Consider the following 20,648-nt stretch of genomic DNA (forward strand, 5'->3'; position numbering starts at 1 on the left):
GAATTTTTTTCTGGTGGTACTGGAATTTGATCTAAGGGTCTCAGGCTCACCCAGCTTAATTGTTCACAGCTGGTACTCTACCACTTGAGCCATGCCTCCAGCCCAGTATTTTGCTGGTTGTTCTAGACTACAGTCTAGCTACTTTTCTTCCCCAGACTGCCGCTGAATTGTGATCCTCTGGATACTGGCTTCCTACTCAGCCTCACGGAAACTCTTTTTGTTTTCTTTCTCAATCATTTTCTCTTTTTAATTTTTTCTTTTATTTATTGTTTATGTGATACTGAGGAATTGAACCCAGGGCTTCATGCATGCTAGGCAAGCGCTCTACTCTACTGCTAAACCACATTCCTAGCTCCTCACTGAAACTCTTAAGTGACACTCTTGAATATGCCAAGGAAGGCAGGGAAGCTGTGGGGGCTGCTGGGATTGGTGGGGGTGGGGGCGGTTGAAAGCTGAAGGAAACATGAGTCCCCAGATGAACCGAAGAGTGGGAAAGAAGGCTCGTGACAAGCTCCTGACTGTCAGGGCTTGGATATGAGCAACAGGAACCCAGGGTTGGTGCTGGCTGAATGCTGTGTGCCAGTGGCACAAGAGCTGGTAAGTAGCTTCTTACAAAACCAGGGTGACCCTTACACACCATCTGGCAACACACTCCTTGGTGCTTTCCCAAAGGAGATGAAAACCTGCACACAGCTTTTATCTGGATGCTTGCAGTGAAGTAGAGCAGGTGAATGAAGTCAGCCAGAAAACAGAAGGTATTAGATTCCAAACACCAAGAAAAGTCAGGGAGGAAGCCTGACCACACACGGTGCTAAGCAGAAGAGCCAATGTGAGAGTCTGCAAAGGTGGCTGGGCTCACCCTTGTAATCCTAGCTGCTCAGGAGACTGAGATCTGAGGATCGTGGTTTGAAGCCAGCCCAGGCAGGAAAGTCTGCAAGACCCTGATGGCCAATTAACTACTAAAAAGCTGAAAGTATAGCTATGGCTCAGGTGGTAGAGCACTAGTGTGAATAAAAATGCTAAGGGACAATACCCAGGCCCTGAGTTCAAGCCCCAGGACAAGAAAGGAAAGAAGGAAGGAAGGAAAAAAAGAAAGAAAGGAAAGAAAGAAAGAACGAGCAGGGAAAGGCAAAGGTACGGTCAGGGGCTGCAGAGGGAGGGAGGGAAGAAGGGAGAGAAGGAAGAAGGAAGAGAGGGAGGACTCATAAACAGGTACACAAGAGGACCTGGGGCAGGTGGACTGTCCTATAAGACATTACAGTACTGAGTACCTGCTATATAAGATTATCAGACAAGGAAGTGGCACTGTGGCTTAAGGGCAGAGAGCTCGCCTTGAGGGCAGGGACAGCGCCCAAGGCCGGAGTTCAAGCCCCACAACCAACAAAAAAATAAAAAATAAAAAGATTATCAGACAAAAAGACTTGCCAGACAAACACTGGTGGCTCATACATGTAATCCTAGCTACTCAGGAAGCTGAGACCTTGAAATTCCAAGTTTTAATTCCACCTGGGCAGAAAAGTCAATGATACTCATCCCCAATTACCTAGCAAAAAGCTGGACTGGAGATGTGATCCAAGTGGTACAGAACCAGCCAAGCAAGCAAACGGATTGAGAATGGATTATCAGAAGTGGGGCATTGCAGTGCTGGGCGTGGGGGGTTGGTATGAATGGTGGGACAGGCACAGGTATGGAGCAGGGTATAGATGGAAACTCGCATACCTTGAGATCCCCTTTGCTGTGAGCCCCAAACAGCTCTAAAATATAATGGCTGTTAAAAGGGAAAAGACAAAAGCAAGACGCATGCTGGGGGAGGACGAGGGATCAGAGCAGGATAGCAAGCTAAGCCCAAGTGGACATCGGCAGGGCGGGCAGGTAGGACTCACCTGGAGCGAGCTGGCCATCACCGAATGCAGCAGCAGCAGGCGGTCCAGCGTGCCCTCGCCCAGCTCCTGGGAGTATAGCCGGTAGCACTGCTCCAGGGGCTCCGGCACCGGGATGCCGCTGTCTGGGGACCAGGCAGACAGAGGTCAGAGCAGCCAGGCAAAACATCTACTGTATGCCGCAAGAACAGAATACTTGTGTTGGAAGTTTGAATGCACACACTTCATCTCAATAAAAGAGGCTTTCCTGCTGGGTGCAGGTCACAGCTGTCATCCTAGCTACTCAGGAGGCTGAGATCTAAGGATCTCAGTTCAAGCAGAAAAATCCCCATGAGACTCTTATCTCCAATGAACCACTCAAAAACCGGAAAAAACTGGAGCTGCGGTTCAAAGTAGTAGAGTGCTAGCCTTGAGCAAAAGAACTCAGGAACAATGTCCAGGCCCTGAGTTCAAGCCCCAGGACAGGCACAGAAAGAAAAGAAAGTGAGAGCTTGAAGCCCCACGTTCAAATCCCAGCAACCAACAAAAAGAGAGAGAAAAGAAAGTCACAAGATGCCTCCCCAAAAGAGCTCTCTGCAGCCTAAATTAAGTATCAACCGTGCAGAATGACAGCGATGACATTTGCATACTCCAAGCCCTGGAATGTTTCATGCTCACACATGTCCCACGTGCACACCAAGCCAAGGCGTGTCCTCTCTCCCTGGTGACTCCTTGCTGTCTTCACAGCTCTGTCTCCTTTCTGGTCAGCCCCCTTTGAAATGACACACCCTGTGGGACCAGCTGCTGGTGTCTACCCGCCCCCCCTACTCTCCCATGGACACTGCCAGCCCCAAGAGACAGGGCCTGCCAGAGGGTCTACAGACACAGTCCCTGACAACCTGTTCAATGCTGGCTTTCGAAGGTTTGCAGAATGAATGGATGAATGAATGAGACATGGATTCTTCTCCCTCCCCACAGCATCCTGGTGGTGGAGATAAGCTGGCCTGAGAGCCGACAATGGCTGTGGAAGAGGAAGCAGTATGGGGCAGGGCCATGTCCCTGTTCGTGGCCATCTACCTCTGCTTCTGAACAGAAACACACACCATGGTGGCTCACACCTGTAATCCCAGCTATTTGGGAGGCAGAGGTAGGAAGAGCCATTCTGTGGCTCTTCCTAACTTGGCCTGGGCAAAGCCCTCTCTGAAAAACTAAAAACAGAAGGACGGAGGTCATGGCACAAGTGGCAGAGCACCTATTTAACAAGCACAGGGCCCTGAGTTCAAACCCCAGTATTACCAACAAAGGAAACAAGACCAAATATGATGCTCCAGGAAAGCTCCCAAGGAGAGGCAGAGACGAAGTCACCTGACAGGAGCTGACCAGAGAGGGGCCCCCACTACACAGCTACACACAGGAGCAGGCAGAGTCAGCCAGGAGGAAAGGGAGACTGGTGAGCCAGCTTTGCCTCTGAGGCCATCCCGGGCTTCCTATCCAAACATGGCCTCCTCCTTCTGGACCTCACCTCACACAGGTGAGCCCACACCCAAGCATCCTCACCTCGCAGCAGCTGCCTCTGGCCCTGGATGAGCTGCTGGCAGAGCAGCCGGTGCTGGTGGTAGCGCTGGATCACAAAGTCCTTCTGGCCCAGCAGGTTCTTCCGGCACAGACTGGTAGCCTGCAGCTCTGTGTTCTCTACCTCCAGCTCATGGGCCCGGCACAGCAGCTGGAGGACCTCTCGCTGGGCCTGGCTGGTCACTTGCTCTGGCAGTAGCTGCTCCATCTGTGATGCCTTCTGCTTGGCATGGGCCAGGCGCTGCTCCAGCCCGGCCTGTGGAGGAAGCAGAGAGCTCAGGACAGACCTGGGGCTTAGCCGGCCCTCAGGTGTTCCCAAACTTGCCAGAATCCTGAAAGGATTCACATGTGGTAATTGGGTCTGAGAACCAATACCATTCCCAGTGCTGAGTGCACCTTCTGTTTTCAGAATTTAGATGCTCTGTGCCAGGCAGAGTGGCATACACCTATAATTCCATCTATGCAAGAATTTGAGGTAGGACAATCCTAGTGCAAGGCTAGCCCTGGACAAACAGCACCCAGACCTTGTCTGAAAAAGTAACCTAAAGCTAAGCCAGCTGCCAGTGGCTCACGCCTGTAATCCTAGCTACTCAGGAGGCTGAGATCTGAGAATCGTGGTTCAAAGCCAGCTCAGGAAGGAAAGTCCATGAGACTCTTATCTCCAATTAACCTCCAGAAAACTGGAAGTGGTGCTGTGGCTCAAGTGGTAGAGCACTAACCTTGAGCTAAAGAGCTAAGGGACAGCGACCAAGCCCAGAGTTCAAGCCCTACCACTGACAATAATTACAACAACAACAACAATAATAAATAACATAAAGCCATAAAAGTCTGAATGTGCGGGTCAGTCATAGAGCATCTGCCTAGCAAGTGCAAGGCCCTGAGTTTAAATGCAAGTATAATTCCTCACACATTCTGATGTTTTGACACTGGCCTCGCTGATCCTGGAGTGGCTGCTCCCCTCCTCCCAGGCTTAGACAGCTTCTGGAAGGGCAAACTCACTGTGGGCTTGATTTTCAAATTCAAGTGATACACAGCCTGGCCTCTAGGCTCTTCACCTTTTCTATTGACACATGATGTATTCAGTGCGGCCACATGCTCTCCCTTTCCATTTGCCCAGATGTCATCCTGCTGGACTGGCATGATACTGCTGAGCCACACCTCCAGCCCTGTTTTTCACTTCCCACCCAGGCACGTGCCTGAGCATCGATCCCCCCTTTATCAGGTTTCGTGTCTTCGCTGGGAGCACAGGCACACTGCCATCGCTTCCAGCTTCTCTCCCTGGAGACAGTCTTATGGACTTTTCTGTCCCAGTGAGCCTGGCACCTTGATCCTCCCTCCTAATTTCAGCCTCCCACGTATGTCGGGATGACCCCTTTGCCCAACTTCAGGTTGAAAAAGGATCTCGTGAAGTTTCCTATCTGTGAGGGCCTCAAACTGAGATCCTCCTGTTCTCAGCCAACCAGTAGCTAGCTGGGAGTCACCAGCCTCTGCCACCCTCCCCCTTTCCACTGGAAGTGGAATTGTATCACCTCCATATTGCTGTGGGTAGATGTAATCATATTAAGTTCTTGCTTTGGTTCCATAGCTTTGAAGTGAAATAGACGCTTCCAGAATGAGACATGCTAGTCTTTCTCCTGAAAATATGCCTACAGCACTGCACCACTGTGCTCCAGTGGAGCCTGGCTCCCCTGGCAGCGTCCCCAAAGACACCATCCCATACCAGGTGAGTGAGTTTTCTGAGGTGAGACGATTAGATAACAAGTGTTCTATTAATAGCTCATCTACGCAGCTGGAGCTCACAGGGTAACGGAACCAGAGCTGGGTGTGGCTCCCCTGATTCCCCTGCCAGGACCACAATCAGGGGGGCCCTGAGTATCCCACGGATGCATGGCATAACTCTGCAAACCATTAAGCACCTGGCAGATGGGGAAGTTCCTGCAAAGGAATGGGGGGGGGGGTCTCTGAGCAATTTCCTGACCACCTGTACCCCATTTTTTCTTTTTTTTTTCTTTTGGGTCCTGTCATGGGGCCTGAACTCTGGGCCTGGGCGCTATCCCTCAGCTCTTCAGCCCAAGGCTAGCACTCTACCACTTGAGCCACAGCGCCACTTCCGGCTTTTTTCTTATGTGGTGCTGAGGAATCGAACCCAGGGCCTCGAGCATGCAAGGCAAGTGCTCTACCACTGAGCCACCTTCCCAGCCCATGTACCCCATTTTTTCTAGCCACTGCACACGGCCCCTTGCAGAGCCACAACACTAACAAAGGGCCTCCTCCAGTCCTAGCTCAGCACCTCCTGCCCTCTGGGGCTTGGGGACACTGGGAGGTGGCTTCCTGCAGTTAAGTCCCCTCGCCCCTGGGTGAATGCTCACCTTCAAGGCTGCGGTTTTCCTCTGCTCGGCTAAAAGCAGGTTGACTTCCTCTCTGGCCAGAGCCACCTCGTGCGGCTCCCCCGACTCCCCCTCGTCCGCGTCAGCGTCCGCCGGCTCCTCATCCTTGTCCAGCTCGCCCCTGTCCCTGTGCGCCTGCTGCTGGGACTTCTCCCGCTCCCAGCTGCAGCCACGATAGAGGCATCAGAGCCTGGGGGCCTCCTCACAGCTGCCCACCGAAGGAGGTTTCCTTCCGTCCCTGGAAACTACTATAGAGAATGCTCCGCCAACCACCGTTTCCTTGCTAGAAAGCTGGGGTTACAACCGTCCATGGGCCTGGGGCTCGGTCAGGGTGTCAGTGACATGGGATCTGTGGACAAGGACCCCAGATTGAGTCTCCATGCGAGCTCTGCAGAAACCACGTGGAAAGGAGGCCTGAAGACAGGCCTGAGGTGTGGCCAGAGTGAGGGGAAGACACCAGGAAGGTGCTTTTACATTTTAGAATTCCTCCAGTGTAAATCTTCTGTTTGTGGGGCCAAGAAGAGAAAAAGGGAGAGAGAGAGGAAAGAAGGAAGGGCAGGCAGGGCAGGGTAGGGCAGAGTCAGGTGCCAGTGGCTCACGCCAGTAATCCTAGCTACTCAGGAGGCTGAGATCTGAGGATCATAGTTCAAAGCCAGCCTGGGCAGAAAAGTCCATGAGACTCTTATCTCCAATAAACCACCAGAAAACAGGAAGTAGCTCTGTGGCTCAAGTGGTAGAGTGGTAGCCTTGAGCAAAAGCAGCTCAGGGACAGTGCCCAGATCCTGAGTTCAAGCCCCAGGACTGGCAAACAAAACAAAGCAAAATTAAATTAAAAAAACCCAAGAGGACTTGGGGTCTGATTCAAGTGTAGGAGAGTGCCCATGTAGCAAGTATGAGGCAACCATGCCCTTCCAGCCCTAAGTGTCCTCATGTTGGTGCTGGGCATCACACTCAGTCTCTGCACATAGACCCCCTAGGGATGGATGGGGACTAAGTGTACAATGATAGCACTGTGGAGATACACAGCACAAGCCAATCCATATTTCTGAGCTTCAACACTGGGCAGGTAGAGGCGTGACTCAGCAGTAGAGTACCTGTCTAGTAAGTATGAAGCCTTGAGTTCAAACCCCATATGGCCAGGAAAACACACACACACACAAACCCAAAAACCTCTGACCCTCAGCAGCCTGTTCTGTAAATGGTCTTGGTTCTTGGTGAAACACCAGGGCTCATGCTGGGTCCCAGGCCTGTGAAAGACGCGGGGTATGGGCCCAGGAGCAGGAGAGGAACAGGGACAGGAGTCCTGCCCAGGATTAGGTCCTTATTGCAGAGAGAAGTAACCAAAGATGCTGCCCAGGGTGGAGTCTGGGGGCACTGTGGGTGTGGCAAGCAGGCATGGGGGGCTGTGGATGGGGGACTCAGGCAGGCACTCACTCAGCGAGGGTCAGCAGGTGGCGGGACATGTCCACGTGCAGCTCAATGTTGGTGTTCTCCAGCTCCACCAGGCTACGCCGCATCTCCATTTGCTCTCTGAATGCCCCAATGAGCTGCGCCCGGATCTTGTCCACCTGCAGCCGGCTCTCCTCCTCGGCGTCATGCGGGGTGACAGTGACTGGGAGCAGGAAGGGGCTGGCTGTACTGGAGTGAGGTCAGCCAACCCAGGGCTGGACTCCACGTTCTCTTACTAACACATGGAGGAGTGTCCTCTATATGTGCATGGGTGGTAGATGAGTGGATGGACAGATAAATGGATGGGTGGGTAGATGGATGGATTCACAGATGGGTATGGATGGATTGGATAGGTGAGCGGATAGGTAGATAGATGGATAGATGGATGGATGGGTGGGTAGATGAATGGACAGATGGATGGATAGATGGATTGACAAGTGGACAAATGGATGGTTGGATGGAGCGATGAATAGATGGATGAATGGATGAATGGATAGGTGGGTAGATGGAAGGATGGAGTAATGACATATGAGTGAATAGATGGATGCATTGTTGAAAAATAGATGGATTAGTGGATAGATAAAAGGATGGGTAGATGGGTAGATATATGTATTTTAGATGCGTGGGTGGATGTGTAAATGGATGGATAGATGGGTGGATGGATGGATGATTGGGTGGATGGATGGATAGATGGATGGATGGATGGATGGAGGAATGACTAGATGGAGGGCAGGTTGTTTGTGGAGGGATGGGTAGATGAAGGAATGATAGGACTGCTGGGTAAATGGATGAAAGGCTCAGAGGTATTTAAATCCTCTGTCTGGTTTGGGTCAGGTGATCTATATTTAAGTTTCAGAAACTCAGAGTGATGAGGCTGGGCTCACCCTGGAAAACCCAGAGTGGAAAACTACTCTGGCTCCCAGTCACCTGCTTTGGAATGGCCCTGGCCTCTCTTTCCCAGTCCTCCGCTGTTTGCACTCAGATAACATCTACACAGAATGGACGCATCACACCTGCCCCTCCCGCTGGGCTCCTAGCCCCACAGAGCAGGCCCACATCTGTCTCTGTCCTTCCCATGGCAAATTCCCACCTGATAATCCTGCATCATTTAATAATGGTCTTTAAATTCTCCTGTTTTATGCGGGTGAGGATTGAGCCCAGGGCCTTGTACAAGCCTTCCACCTGAGTCTTCTGTAGCCCCTGATTAGAGGTTTACACACCTGTCCCTATAGGGAGCCGCATGCTGGACACGTACATTTGTCACCTATTACCCTGACCTTGACAGACACATGACCAGCTACTTTCTTGCTGGGAAGTCTGGATTGGCAAAATCAGTTGCAGTTGATCTAACAAGCAAATCGTGGTAGCCATTAAAACAGGATGTGAGGTGGGCTGGGAAGGTGGCTCAGTGGTAGAGTGCTTATCTCGCATGTGTGAGGCCCTGGGTTCAATTCCTCAGCACCACATAAGTAGAAAAAAAGCCAGAAGTGGCACTGTGGCTCAAGTGGTAGGGCACTAGCCTTGAACTGAAGATCTAAGGGACAGTGCTCAGGCCCAGAGTTCAGCCCCCAGGACCAACCAAAAACAACAACAACAAGATATGGGAACTGGGCATGGTGGCTCATGCTTGTAATCCTAGCTACTAAGAAGGCTAAGATCTAGAGAATCATAGTTCCAGGCTGGCCCTGGCACAAAAATCCAAGAGACTCTATCTCTTATTAACCAGCCAAGTGCCAAACTGGAGGCATAACACAAGTAAAAGATTACCAGCTGAGCAAATGGGTCCCGGCAAGCAAGCTTGAAGCCCTGAATTCAAATCCTAGTACCAGAAAAACAAAACAAAACAAAAATGCGGGAAGCCCTTGCCAGCCTGGAAAACACTTCGGGAGATGCAGAGGGCACAGCAGAATTTAAGGAGGGAAATGCTGACACTCCTGTTGGGCCCTCTTGCTACAATAGAGCATTAAGACTAGCTCCCATGACTAAGAGCCAGTCCCCAGAAGTATAGTAGCATCTCTCTCTGAGGACCGTGATCCTGCAGAGCCCAACCTCTACCTCCTGAGTCTCTACTGACCTGTGGGACTTGACCTGTAATCACCCAGAGCATCTGTGCTGTGAGCTCCCTTTGCCCTCTTTTTCCAACAGAATCCTAAATTCACCAGAGAGAGAATAGATGCCCGAGTGCTCTGGGAAGCCTACCCAGGTGGGATGCGCAGGCTGGGTGCACCCCCTGTGGAATTCTATGAGAAACAGGGAGGGGGCCACTGTGGAGGCAGAGAACCCCAGACTCACAGCTAGGGAAAAAGCAAGGGAAGGAATAGTAACTCTCAACCACATGTGGTAGTGCATTCCTGTAGTCCCAACTAAGCAAACAGAGACAGCAGGATCACTTAAGTCTAGGAAATCGAGACCAGTCTGGACCAAGTGCCAGGACTGAGCCAAAAGTGACAAGGGTCCCACAGGACAGAGGTCCTGGCCCCAGTGCCCTGGGAGTGTGCAGGGGTACACTCCAGATCCTGGCTCAGCCCTTACCTTGCACACCTGGGCCACCAGGCTCTCTTTTCTTTTCCTTGTCCTGCTTCTCAATTTTTGACTTGAGGTGCTCGATCTCCCTGCGCAGGTCGGAGATGACGTCTGTGTACTGTGCAATGCGGTAGGAGACATTCAGAAGGTTGCGCTTGACCTGGAAGCGGGGACAAGATCAGCCAAAGTCAGCCCTGCTCCCTGAGCACACACTGGAGGCGGGCGTGGAATGTGGTTATGGATGAGTTTCAGCCAGTGCTTTCAGCTGGCCTTGACATTCTGGCACATTCTACAATGTGGGAGTACCTGGAGGGTGTTATGCCCGGTGGAAGGGGTCAGACACAAAAGGACAAATACTGTGAGATTCTACACAGGGGTCCCCAGGGCCTCCATTCCCAGGGACAGAGGTAGAAGATAGAGCCAGGGCTGTGGAGGGGGTGAATCATTCCCCTTTTAGGAAGGTGAGAAACCTCAACATGTCTAATGCCACCCAACTATACACTTTAAATGTTTCAAATAACCTGGGTGCCCATGGGTCACACCTATAATCCCAGCTACTCTGAGGTCTGAGGATCGAGGTTGGAGGAAGCCAACCCACGCAGAAAAGTCCATGAGACTCTTATCCACAATTAATCACCAAAAAAACAGAAGTGGAGCTGTGGTTCAAGTAGTAGAGCCCTACCCCTGAGTGATAAAGCTCAAGGATGGTGTCAGGGTGGCCCTGAGTTCAAGTCCTAGTACCTATAAAAAATAAAAATAAATAAAAATGTCAAAAAAAGAGAAGAAGGCCAGGTGCTGGTGGCTCATGCCTGTAATTCTAGCTACTCAGAAGGCTGAGATCTGAGGATCACAGTTCAAAGCCAGCCCAGGAAGGAAAGTCTGTGAAACTCTTACCTCCAATTAACCACCAGAAAACCAGAAGTGGCTCAAGTGGTAGAGCACTTGCCTTAGCTGAAGAGCTGAGGGATAGCACCCTGGCCCAGAGTTCAAGCCCCACATGACCCAGCCACCAGCCAGGAGAACCTAAGCCTCCTGAGGGCCGAAGCAGAGGGTCCTTCCCTATGCAAGGAAAGGAACCTGGCCCACACACCCCATTCTCCCACCAGTGGGAGAGGAGTCTGCACTGTTGTAAGTCTCAGGTTTGCAATCCCTCCCTGTCAGCCACAGCACTGGTCCCCCAACCCCCCCCCCCCGGTACTGCGGGGCCTCAGGGGCTGCTGCTTTCCATCTCATCTCTCTGCTTCAGATGAATGGACATGAGCAGAGGCCAGTAACCAGCTAAGAGCAGCTTTGCAGGGCTCACCCATGTCTGTGGCAACTGAGTAAGCCAATGAGGGGGAAGGGAAGAAATCAGTGAATAAAACAGTGAATGAGCAGTGAATGAATGAGTGAGCATCTGAATTAATGAATGAATGTGTGAGTAAATGAGTGAAAAAGTGAATAAATGAATAAGCGAATGAGTGAATAAATGAATAAGCAAGTGAATAAATGGATAAGTGAATGAATAAGTGAGTAATGAATGGGTAAGTGGCTGAATGAATGAGCAGGTGAATGAATAAGTGAGTGATGAATGAATGAGTGACTGAGCATGTGAATGAGTGACAGGGTGAATGAATAAGCAAGTAACTGAATAAGTGAGTGAGTGAGTGATGAATAAACGAGTGATGAATGAATGAGAGTATGAATGAATAAGTGAGTAGTGAATGGGTAAGTGGCTGAATGAATGAATGAGCGGGTGAATGAATGAGTGAGTGATGAATGAATGAGTGACTGAGCATGTGAATGAGTGACAGGGTAAATGAATAAATGGGTAAGGGAGTGAGCCAGGCTCACCCGAGTCTTGATGTTCTTGGCCCTGTAGGCGTAGAGCAGTGTGGTCCGTGACTCCTCGAAGCTGGAGCTGGCCGGGCTGATGTGCGCAATCATCACCGTTCGGCTGTTTCCTCCCAGGGCATCCTGTTCCGGGGGAGCAGCAGGGCTGAGTGGCGGAGCCACATGGCCTCCACCTGCCCAGTGCTGTCAGGCCTGGACCAAAGCCTGGGAGGGGCAGTGAATGCTGGGGGCGGTGCCTGGGGAGACAACCCATAGGAACAAAGCCGTGCCCCATTCGGGTCCACCCAGCCTGCCTGCTGCTGACCAAGCAGATGCCACCAGGGGCTGGACTTGGAGCATCGATTTGTTGACTTGTTTGATCCTACCTTGCTATAGGACCAAGCGACAGCATCTACTCGGGATTAAAGAAATGATTATTTTTTGTCAGTTGTGGGGCTTGAACTCTGGGCCTGGGCACTGTCTCTGAGCTCTTCAACTCAAGGCAAGTGCTCTACTACTTGAGCCACAGAGCCACTTTCAGTTTTCTGGTGGTTAATTGGAGATAAAAGTCTCACAGACTTTCATGCCTAGGCTGGCTTTGAACTACGATCCTCAGATCTCAGCCTCTTGAGTAGCTAGGATTATAGGCATGAGCCACCAGCACCTAGCAAGAAAGAATTTTTTTTTTTTTGGTCCCTGGGGCTTGAACTCTGGGCCTGGGCACTGTCACTCAGCTCTTCAGCTCAAGGCTAGTGCTCTATCATTGGAGCCATAGCTCCACTTCCACTTTTTCTGCTTCTGTGGTGCTGAGGAATAGAACCCAGGGCCTCATGCATGCAAGGCAAGCATTCTACCACTGAGCCCAAGAAAGCATTTTTTTATACATCATATCCGAACCATCTGTGATGGGGAGGTAGTAAGCTCACTGTCATTGGAGGTATTCAAACAAGATTCAGAGGGATGGAGGGAGAGACAGGGAGTTCCCAGAATACTGTGTATGCAGTATCCTTCCCTCAGAGGTTCTGAGAAGGGCCCTTAGGCTCAAGTCTGGGCCTCTTTCCTGCAGGTAACTCCTGGAAGCTGCCAGCAACTGCTGAGGCTCACCTCACCCTCACAGAGGGCCACACTCACCTTCAGGAGGCGTGTGAGTTTGCTGTCACGGAAGTTCACATATTGAGCACGGCTGCCGCCCTTCTCACTGAGCGCGTTGATACAGTTGCCCAGAGCCAGCAATGAGCGGTTGATGTGTGCGCCCTCCTTCATCCTTTTGCCTCTGTTCTGGGTCTGTGCAGGGAGAGCAGTCTGTGCCAGGCTGAACAGAGGATCCACCCATCATCTCCCCTCCCCATTCACAAGGAGGGGAGCCTCAGGCCCAGATGAGCCCTGGGCAGGACTGCACAAAGGCCATACAGAAAAACATGACTCAAAAACCAAATACTGGCCTGGGAATGTGGCTTAGGGGTAGAGTACTTGCTTAGCATCCAAGAAGCCCTAGGTTCGATTCCTCAGTACCACATACACAGAAAAAGCTGTAAGTGGCACTGTGGCTCAAGTGGTAGAATGCTAGCCTTGAGCAAAAGAAGCTCAGAGACAGTGCCTAGGCCCTGAGTTCAAGATCCAGGACTGGCAACAAACAAATAAACAAATACTGCATACTTCCTCTCAGAGGAAGAGTCTAGATTTAAAAACAAGGGTGTGAGCATGGAAGGGAGGCTCTGGGGAACCCAGTCATGGGTCGGAGGGAGGAAATGGGGTGCAGGGAGAATATGATCAAAGTATGTTATATAAAGTATAGAAATGCCACATGGAAGCCCTGATCTGTATAATTAATACACTAGTGTATAGGAAAAGAAACAATTAGATGCTGGGTGCTGGTGGCTCAAACCTATAATCCTAGCTACACAGGAGGCAAAGATCTGAGGATCAAGGCTCAAAGTCAGCCTGGGCAAGAAAGTCTGTGAGACTCTTACCTCCCATTAATCACTAGAAAACTGGGATTGGAGCTGTGGCACAAAGCCTTGAGCAAAAAAGCTCAGGGACAGCACCCAGGCCCTGAGTTCAAGCCCCACAACTGACAAAACAAAAGCAAAAACAAAACAAAACAAAAAAACACCAATTAATCTGGGTACGGTGTGGTATGCCTGTAATCTCAGCCAACTCAGGAGGTGAAAGTGGGGTCTGAATCGATAGCTTCACGCTACCTAGGCAGATGCTCGGGTTTAGCCTTCCCCAAGGGTGAACACAGGTGTGGTGGGGCTCAGTCTCACCTCTCCAGTCCCCCCATTGATGCCAGTCCCCCATTAACACAAGAAGCCCCCATTAATGCCAGCTCTGTGAATTCATTCCCTCAATAAACTTTGCCAGTGCCTCTTCCAGGCTGCATGCTATTCCTTTTGCTAAAATCACAGCTGGACAATGTCCTGCTCAGGCTGAGGGTGACAGATGCCCAGTGTGTGGGGGCTGACCTGGGCTGCGCGCTCTGAGCCGGCCAGGTCCACCATGAACAGCCTCCCCAGCCGCACTTCCTCAGCCAGGTCAGCTGCCCGACTCCGCTGGTGCACGGTAACCTGCAGCACGGCGTGGGAGCGAGATGATGTCTTGTTGGTGGCAGTGGGCTCCTGCGTCCGTTGCCGGTTGCCTTTGGTGAGCAGCTGCATGATCTGAGGTCAAAGGCAGAAGCAGGCAGGAGGTCACAGGTCCCTGTGTGGCCACATGGGCCTTCTAGAGGTACCCAAAGAAGTGGAGGAGGGGTGGCCACAGAGCTTGGGGCTTTGTACACTGCCCCCGCCCCTTGTCTGTTCATGGCAGACATCACCAATGGATTACCCAGAATGGCCCCAGGCCCCTTTTCATTTAGAACTTGGGCGGTTGTAAGTTAGCTGGAGTTAGCATGTGCAGTTTGAACTTGTGGAACTCAAACTCAAGACACCAAACCTCTGCTGCGCACCTGCTGTATCCAAGTCCATACCAGACTTCAGACTGTGCATAGAGAAAGGTTGCTACAGCCGGGCGCCGGTGGCTCACGCCTGTAATCCTAGCTACTCAGGAGGCTGAGATCTGAGGATCATGGTTCAAAGCCAGCCCAGGCAGGAAAGACCGTGAGACTCCTATCTCCAATAAACCACTAGAAAACCGGAACTGGCGCTGTAGCTCAAGGGGTAGAGTGCTCGCCTTGAGCTGAAGAGCTGAGGGACAGCGCCCAGGCCCAGAGTTCAAGCCCCATGACCGACAAAAAAAAAAAAAAAAAGAGAGAGAGAGAGAAAGGTTGCTACAGTTGCCATTATTCATGATCAAGCAATATGAGCATGTTAGGGTATGCCTGTAATCTCACCTACTCAGGAGGCAGAAGTAGGAAGATTGTGATTTGAGGCAAGCCCTGGGTTCAATTCCTCAGTATCACATAAACAGAAAAGGCTGGAAATAGCACTGTGGTTCAAGTGGTGGAGTGCCAGCCTTGAGCAAAAAGAAGCTCATAGACAGAATCCAGGCCCTGAGTTCAAGCCCCAGGACTGGCAAAAAAAAAAAAAAAATCCCCACAAACAGCTGGGCTGTAGGGTACTGGACTTGTGCCAGCAGGGCAGGCACATACTCACTTGAGGTCAATAGCTGGGAGTCTGACAAAAGGGGACACAGAAACTCTGGGAGCAACACAGGGTGTGGTCAGGAAGACTACCCCAAGAGTGGCTACTCAGACAGCCAGCTAGGGAGAAGACAGGGCTGTGAAAATGTTTGCAGTCTACCCTGGTAAGGAAGCCATTGTTAGGATGAGCAGGAAAAGTAGGTTCAGATCTGAGCTGGCTCAGGAGCAGCAGGTTGGGACCAGCAGGAGGATTGTATGGACAAGGACCAGAGGCCATGGTAGGTGTGGGATCAGTGGGTGATGTCTGCCCTGACCACAGCCAAGAGGCAGAGTAAGTGTGTTTGTCATGCTCTTCCATCAAGACCAGAGGCCTGGCAACAACCCTGGGAGGTGTGCTTGTGTGAGTCTCCATTCGGTAAACTTAACCAAAAATGTTGTGAGCTTCACCCATAATTCTAGCTACTTGGGAGGCTGAGATCTGAAGATCAAGGTTCAAAGCCAGCCTGGGCAGGAAAGCCTGTGAGACTCTTGTCACCAATTAAGCACTGAAAGTAAAGTCAGAAGTGGAGCTGTGACTAAGGTGATAGAGTGTCAGCTTTCCATGACTAACCTAAGGGACACACCTAGGCCCTGAGTTCAAGCCCTACTGCTGGCACAAAAACCTTGAGTCATGTAGTGCAGCTGCAAGCCCTCACCTCCTGGGCGTTGGAGGTGGATACCTCCGTAATCCCTGCAATCTGGATGCTGCCTTTCGAATCTTCCCTGAGGTCCAGAAACCCTGAAGACGGATTCAGCAGGTCCCGGATCACTTCATTATAAATCTGTTGTTGAGCAGGAAGGTTAGAACAAAGCAGAACTCCAAGGCCTTGCATACCACTGGGGCCTACCTGGCTTCAGGCAGAGGCTCTACCTAGGTGCCATTGCCCTTCCTGTACCCAGGAGGCTCACCTCCAGGTAAGACATGGACACGCTGTACTCCGTGTTGTCCTGATTCTCCTTGATAGCCTTGAAGAGGTCAGTGAGGGTCTGCAGGTAGATGCCGGGCTCAGCATCCATGCCCAGCATCGTATATGTCTTCCCGGCACCTGTGGGGAGGTGTGGCTCCTGAGGCAGCCCCAGGTGTATTGGATGAGAAGAGAATGGGTATGGGGGCTCATGCTTGTCATCCCAGCTGCTTAGGAGGCAGATTCAGGAGGATCACAGTTTGAGGCCAGCTTGAACAAAAAGTTTCTGAGAAGCTGGGCACTGGTGGCTCACGCTATAATCCTAGCTACTCAGGAGCTGAGATCTGAGAATCATGGTTCAAAGCCAGCCCCGGAAGGAAAGTAGGTGAGACTCTTATCTCCAATTAACCACCAGAAAAACCGGAAGCGATGCTGTGGCTCAAGTGGTAGAACGCTCACCTTGAGCTGAGGGACAGCGCCCAGGCCCAGAGTTCAAGCCCCACAACTGACCCAAAAAAAAAGAAAAAGAAAAGGAAAAAGAAAAAGTTCCTGAGAGCCAGGGGCTGGTGGCTAATGCCTGTAATCCCAGCTACTCAGGAGGCTAAGAGGACTATGGTTCAAAGCCAGCCTAGATAAGGAAAGTCCATGAGACTATTATCTCCAATTAGCCACCTGAAAACAGGGAGTGGAGCTGTGGCTCAAAAGGCTAGAGTACTAGCCTTGAGCAAAAAAGCTCAGGGACTATGCCCAGGCCCTGAGTTCAAGCCCTAGGACTGGCAAAAAAAGGGTAGGGGCATGATTGAAGTGGTTAAGTGTGAGGCCTTAAATTCAAACCCCAGCCCCTTTAAGAAGAAAAATGTAGGAAGAAGGAAGAAGTGGAGGAGGAAGAAGGAAAAAGAGGAGGAGGAGGAAGATGAAGAGGAGGAAGAGAGGAAGAAAAGAGGAGAAAGAAGGGGAGGAGAAGGAAGAGGAGGAAGAAGAGGAGAAGGAGGAGGAGGAGGAAGAGGAGGAAGAAGAAGAGGAGGAGGAGGAGAAGGAGGGGGGAGGGTAATTGGAAGTTGATCACCAAGTCCACTTCCTCCTGGGCAGTACCTGAAGGCCCGTAGGCGAACACTGTGGTATTGTATCCAGAAATGATCCCCTCCACCAGGTGCCCAATGGTGGCCTGGTATACGTCCTCCTGCAGACAGACAGGACATAAGTGGATGGCGCTGTGCACTGGCTTCTGGGACTGGATGGGAAGTGTCATCTGTGGGTGGGCTGTCCAACTGCACAGCCCAGGGACATGCAAGAAGTCAGGAAAGGCCTAGGCATTGAAATCCCTGATGCCAAGCCTGGCTGCATCGCTGGACAATCCTGGACACTCTGCCCAGCCTCACAGTGAGACGATGCCCATAGAGGCTGGGTTTGGGGAGGATTCATGGAGAAGGCTTTCAGGAATGGATGCCATCAAGCCTGATGCCAGATGGAGACTGAACCCACCTGAGTCATTCTCAACACTTCTTCCAGACCAGGAAGAGGCAAAGAGCTGGTGGCTCATGCCTATAAATATAGCTACTCAGTAGCTGAGATTTGAGGATCTTGGTTCAAACCTAGCCTGGGCAAGAAAAGTCCATGAGACTCTTATCTCCAAAAAATTACTCAGAAAAAGCCAGAAGTGAACTATGGCTCAAGTGGTAGAGCTATGAGCAAAAAAAAAAAAAAAAAAAAAAGCTCAGAGACAATGCCCCAGGCCCTGAGTTCAAGCCTCAGGATGGGCAATAACGACAGAGAACTGAAAGAGAGGGGCTGGGAAGGTGGCTCAGTGGTAGAGCCCTTGCCTTGCATGCCTGAGGCTCTGGGTTCGATTCCTCAGCACCACATAAGCAGAAAAAAAAGCCGGAAGTGGCGCTGTGGCTCAAGTGGTAGAGTGCTAGCCTTGAGCTGAAGAGCTGAGGGACAGTGCCCAGGCCCAGAGTTCAGGCCCACGACTGGACACCCCAAAAAACAAAACAAGAACTGAAAGAGATCATGGACTGGGGGTGGTGACTCATACCTGTAATCCCAGCAACTGGGGGTGGGGGGGGGCTGGGAAGAAGTAGATGTAGCAGGGTCACAGTCTCGGCTAGTCCAGGCAAAATGTGAGCCACGAATGTAAAAATAACGAAAGCAAGAAGGGCTAGGGGCATGGCTCAAGTGGTATAACAGCTGCCTAGCAAGTACAAAGTTCAAACCTCAGTAAACACACAAAAATAAACCAAGCAACAAATAAATAATAAACAAAAATTGAGACACGAAGCTCTGGCCTTTGGAGTGGGACAAAGCTGGGATGGGCAGGGAATCTGGGAATGCCAGAATGTGAATGGAAGTACACATTCCCAGCAGCGGGAGTGAGCTCATGGTCCCCAGGGGTGGGCAAGGAGAGACATCTCAGGGCTCTGTGTGGCCTTGGACATAAAGGTTATTAGGACAGAAAAGCTGGGCTGCTCAGGCAGTGGCTGGGGAAACACCTCTGCTTTCCAGTGATGCTGAGTCCTAAAGCCTGGGTTCAGATCTTGCCCGGGGCAGGGGTTGGGGGGCAGAGGGGAGGGGCATGGGGAGGCACCTGGGATGCATGCTGGTCGAAAACAGTGTCAAAAATGAAGGTGCGCTCCCGGGAACGGTGTGGGCGCAGGGGGTCCTCCGGGTCCTCTCCAGGGTCCATGAGTGCCACCACCTGGAAGCAATGAGAAGCAGGGGCCAGAGGACGGGCCTGAGATCCTGGGAAAGACCATGGCTAAGCCTGCCCCTCCGGACCCCAGCTAGGCAGGCTGAGAGCTCTACCCCACCTGTACCCTCTTCTTCCTTTTTCCTTTTTGGTGCCAGCCCTGGAGCTTCAACTCAGAGCCTGTTCCAGGTTGGCTTTTCTTTGGGAGGGAGGTGGGTGTCAGCCATGAGGGCTTAAATTCAGAGCCTGGGCACTGTTCCTGAACTTCTCTGCTCAAGGCTACTGCTCTAACAACTCGAACCACATAGCTTACTTCCGCCTTTCTGGTGGTTAATTGGAGATGAGAGTCTTATGGGCTTTTCTGCCCAGGCTGGCTTCAAACCATGATCCTTAGCTCTCAGCCACCTGAGAAGCTGAGATGACAGGTGTGAGCCACCAGCACCTGGCTTGGCTTGGCAGCTCTCGAACAAATAGTCTCAACTTAGCACAATTGGAGAATCAGTAACTCACTAGGGGTAGACCTTGTAAAATGTAGAGTGCTGGGCTGGCTGCCTGTTGCTGTGTCTACTCGGCTGGCCCTGAGTCTTTCTCTTGCCTCTGGCTCAGGGGGCTGCATAGCCATGGGGTGGAGGGGTGGGGGGCAGGGCAGGGAGAACAAAGAGCATCCCAAACTCCATCCACGCCTTTGTTTCTCCAAGAGCCGGCTTGCCCCTGGGACCAGTTCACTCTTATATAAATACGTTATTATGAAGCCAAGTATATTAGACTCCTTGGGGATAGCCCTTCCCTGGGAATTAGGGGTCTGAGAGGGAAGACAGATTCACTGGAAACCACACATGCCATGGCTGGTGGGGATCAGGAGGGCTGGAGCACTTGAGTGGAATCATGGAGTTGAAGGGTACAAAGCCCCAGCTTCAGCCTACTGCCTGATCCACCACCCCATCCCCACCCCCCAGGTCCCAGGAGGCCAGGTCTCTGGGTGTTTGGTGAGTCAGTGATAACGAGGGTCCTCAGGGCCGCTCCTGGCTGTCAGCCAGTACTCATGTTCCATGACATGATCTAACTCCACTCTGCTTTTCCTTCACCTTCTGGGAAGGAAGAGGGAGGGGCATGGGACAGTGTGTGGGACAGAGATGAATGTACACACACGCACACATGCACGTGTGTGTGTGTGCGCGCGCGCGCACACACACACACACACACACACACACGCTATGGGCCACAGGAAGACTTGATGGGTTTTCCACCAGGAGCCTTCCAACCAGCAGGGCTAGGAGGGGACTTGCAGAAATGGGCTCTAAACCTGTTCAGTGGCCACTGCTTGCTGGCTAGGAGGTATTGGGTGATCTTAAGTCTCTAGATCTTATGCTGGCCTCCAGCCCAGCTTTTTTGCTGGTTCATTAGAGGTAGGAGTCTTCTGGCTTTGTCTGCCAAAACTGCTTTGCAGTAACTAGGAGTACAGACGTGAGCCAGAGGCACCCAGCCTCCCTCAGTTTTTCTATTTGTAAAACAGCCATAATCATAGAACCCATCCACCAAGGGGCAGGACAGATGAACAAGGCCTTGTGCACAGCCCAGAGCTGCTTTTGGTTCTTAGATCAAAAAGGTATTTTGTATAATTGCAATTTATTTATTTGTTGGCCATGGGACTTGAATTCAGGGCCTGAGCACTGTTCCTGGACTCTTCTGCTCAAGGCTAGCACTCTACCACTTTGAGCCACTACTTTCAGTTTTCTGGTGATTAATTGGAAATAAGAGTCTCATGGACTTTATATTGCCCAGGCTGGCTTTGAACTGCAATCCTCAGATCTCCTTAGTGGCTAGCTAGGATTGCAG

The 20,648-nt window shown here is 51.4% G+C and overlaps 1 protein-coding gene across 1 annotated transcript in view; it reads right to left on the bottom strand.

Moving 5' to 3' along the window:
* The window catches only part of LOC122113868 (kinesin-like protein KIF19), a 29,824-nt gene that overhangs the window by 6,915 nt on the left and 2,261 nt on the right, over window positions 1-20,648 (bottom strand). Inside the window, exons 3-14 of the mRNA XM_042686997.1 lie at window positions 18,711-18,821; window positions 17,219-17,306; window positions 16,131-16,267; window positions 15,878-16,003; window positions 14,068-14,262; window positions 12,734-12,886; window positions 11,624-11,746; window positions 9,800-9,950; window positions 7,253-7,430; window positions 5,801-5,981; window positions 3,417-3,687; window positions 1,884-2,005 (exon numbers count right to left, since the gene is read on the bottom strand). Coding sequence (XP_042542931.1) covers window positions 1,884-2,005; window positions 3,417-3,687; window positions 5,801-5,981; window positions 7,253-7,430; window positions 9,800-9,950; window positions 11,624-11,746; window positions 12,734-12,886; window positions 14,068-14,262; window positions 15,878-16,003; window positions 16,131-16,267; window positions 17,219-17,306; window positions 18,711-18,821 — 1,836 coding nt within the window. The remainder of the gene's footprint in view (window positions 1-1,883; window positions 2,006-3,416; window positions 3,688-5,800; window positions 5,982-7,252; window positions 7,431-9,799; window positions 9,951-11,623; window positions 11,747-12,733; window positions 12,887-14,067; window positions 14,263-15,877; window positions 16,004-16,130; window positions 16,268-17,218; window positions 17,307-18,710; window positions 18,822-20,648) is intronic.

This window comes from Dipodomys spectabilis, unplaced genomic scaffold, assembly GCF_019054845.1.
Source record: "Dipodomys spectabilis isolate Male_0828 unplaced genomic scaffold, ASM1905484v1 ptg000098l, whole genome shotgun sequence".
NCBI lineage: Eukaryota > Metazoa > Chordata > Mammalia > Rodentia > Heteromyidae > Dipodomys > Dipodomys spectabilis.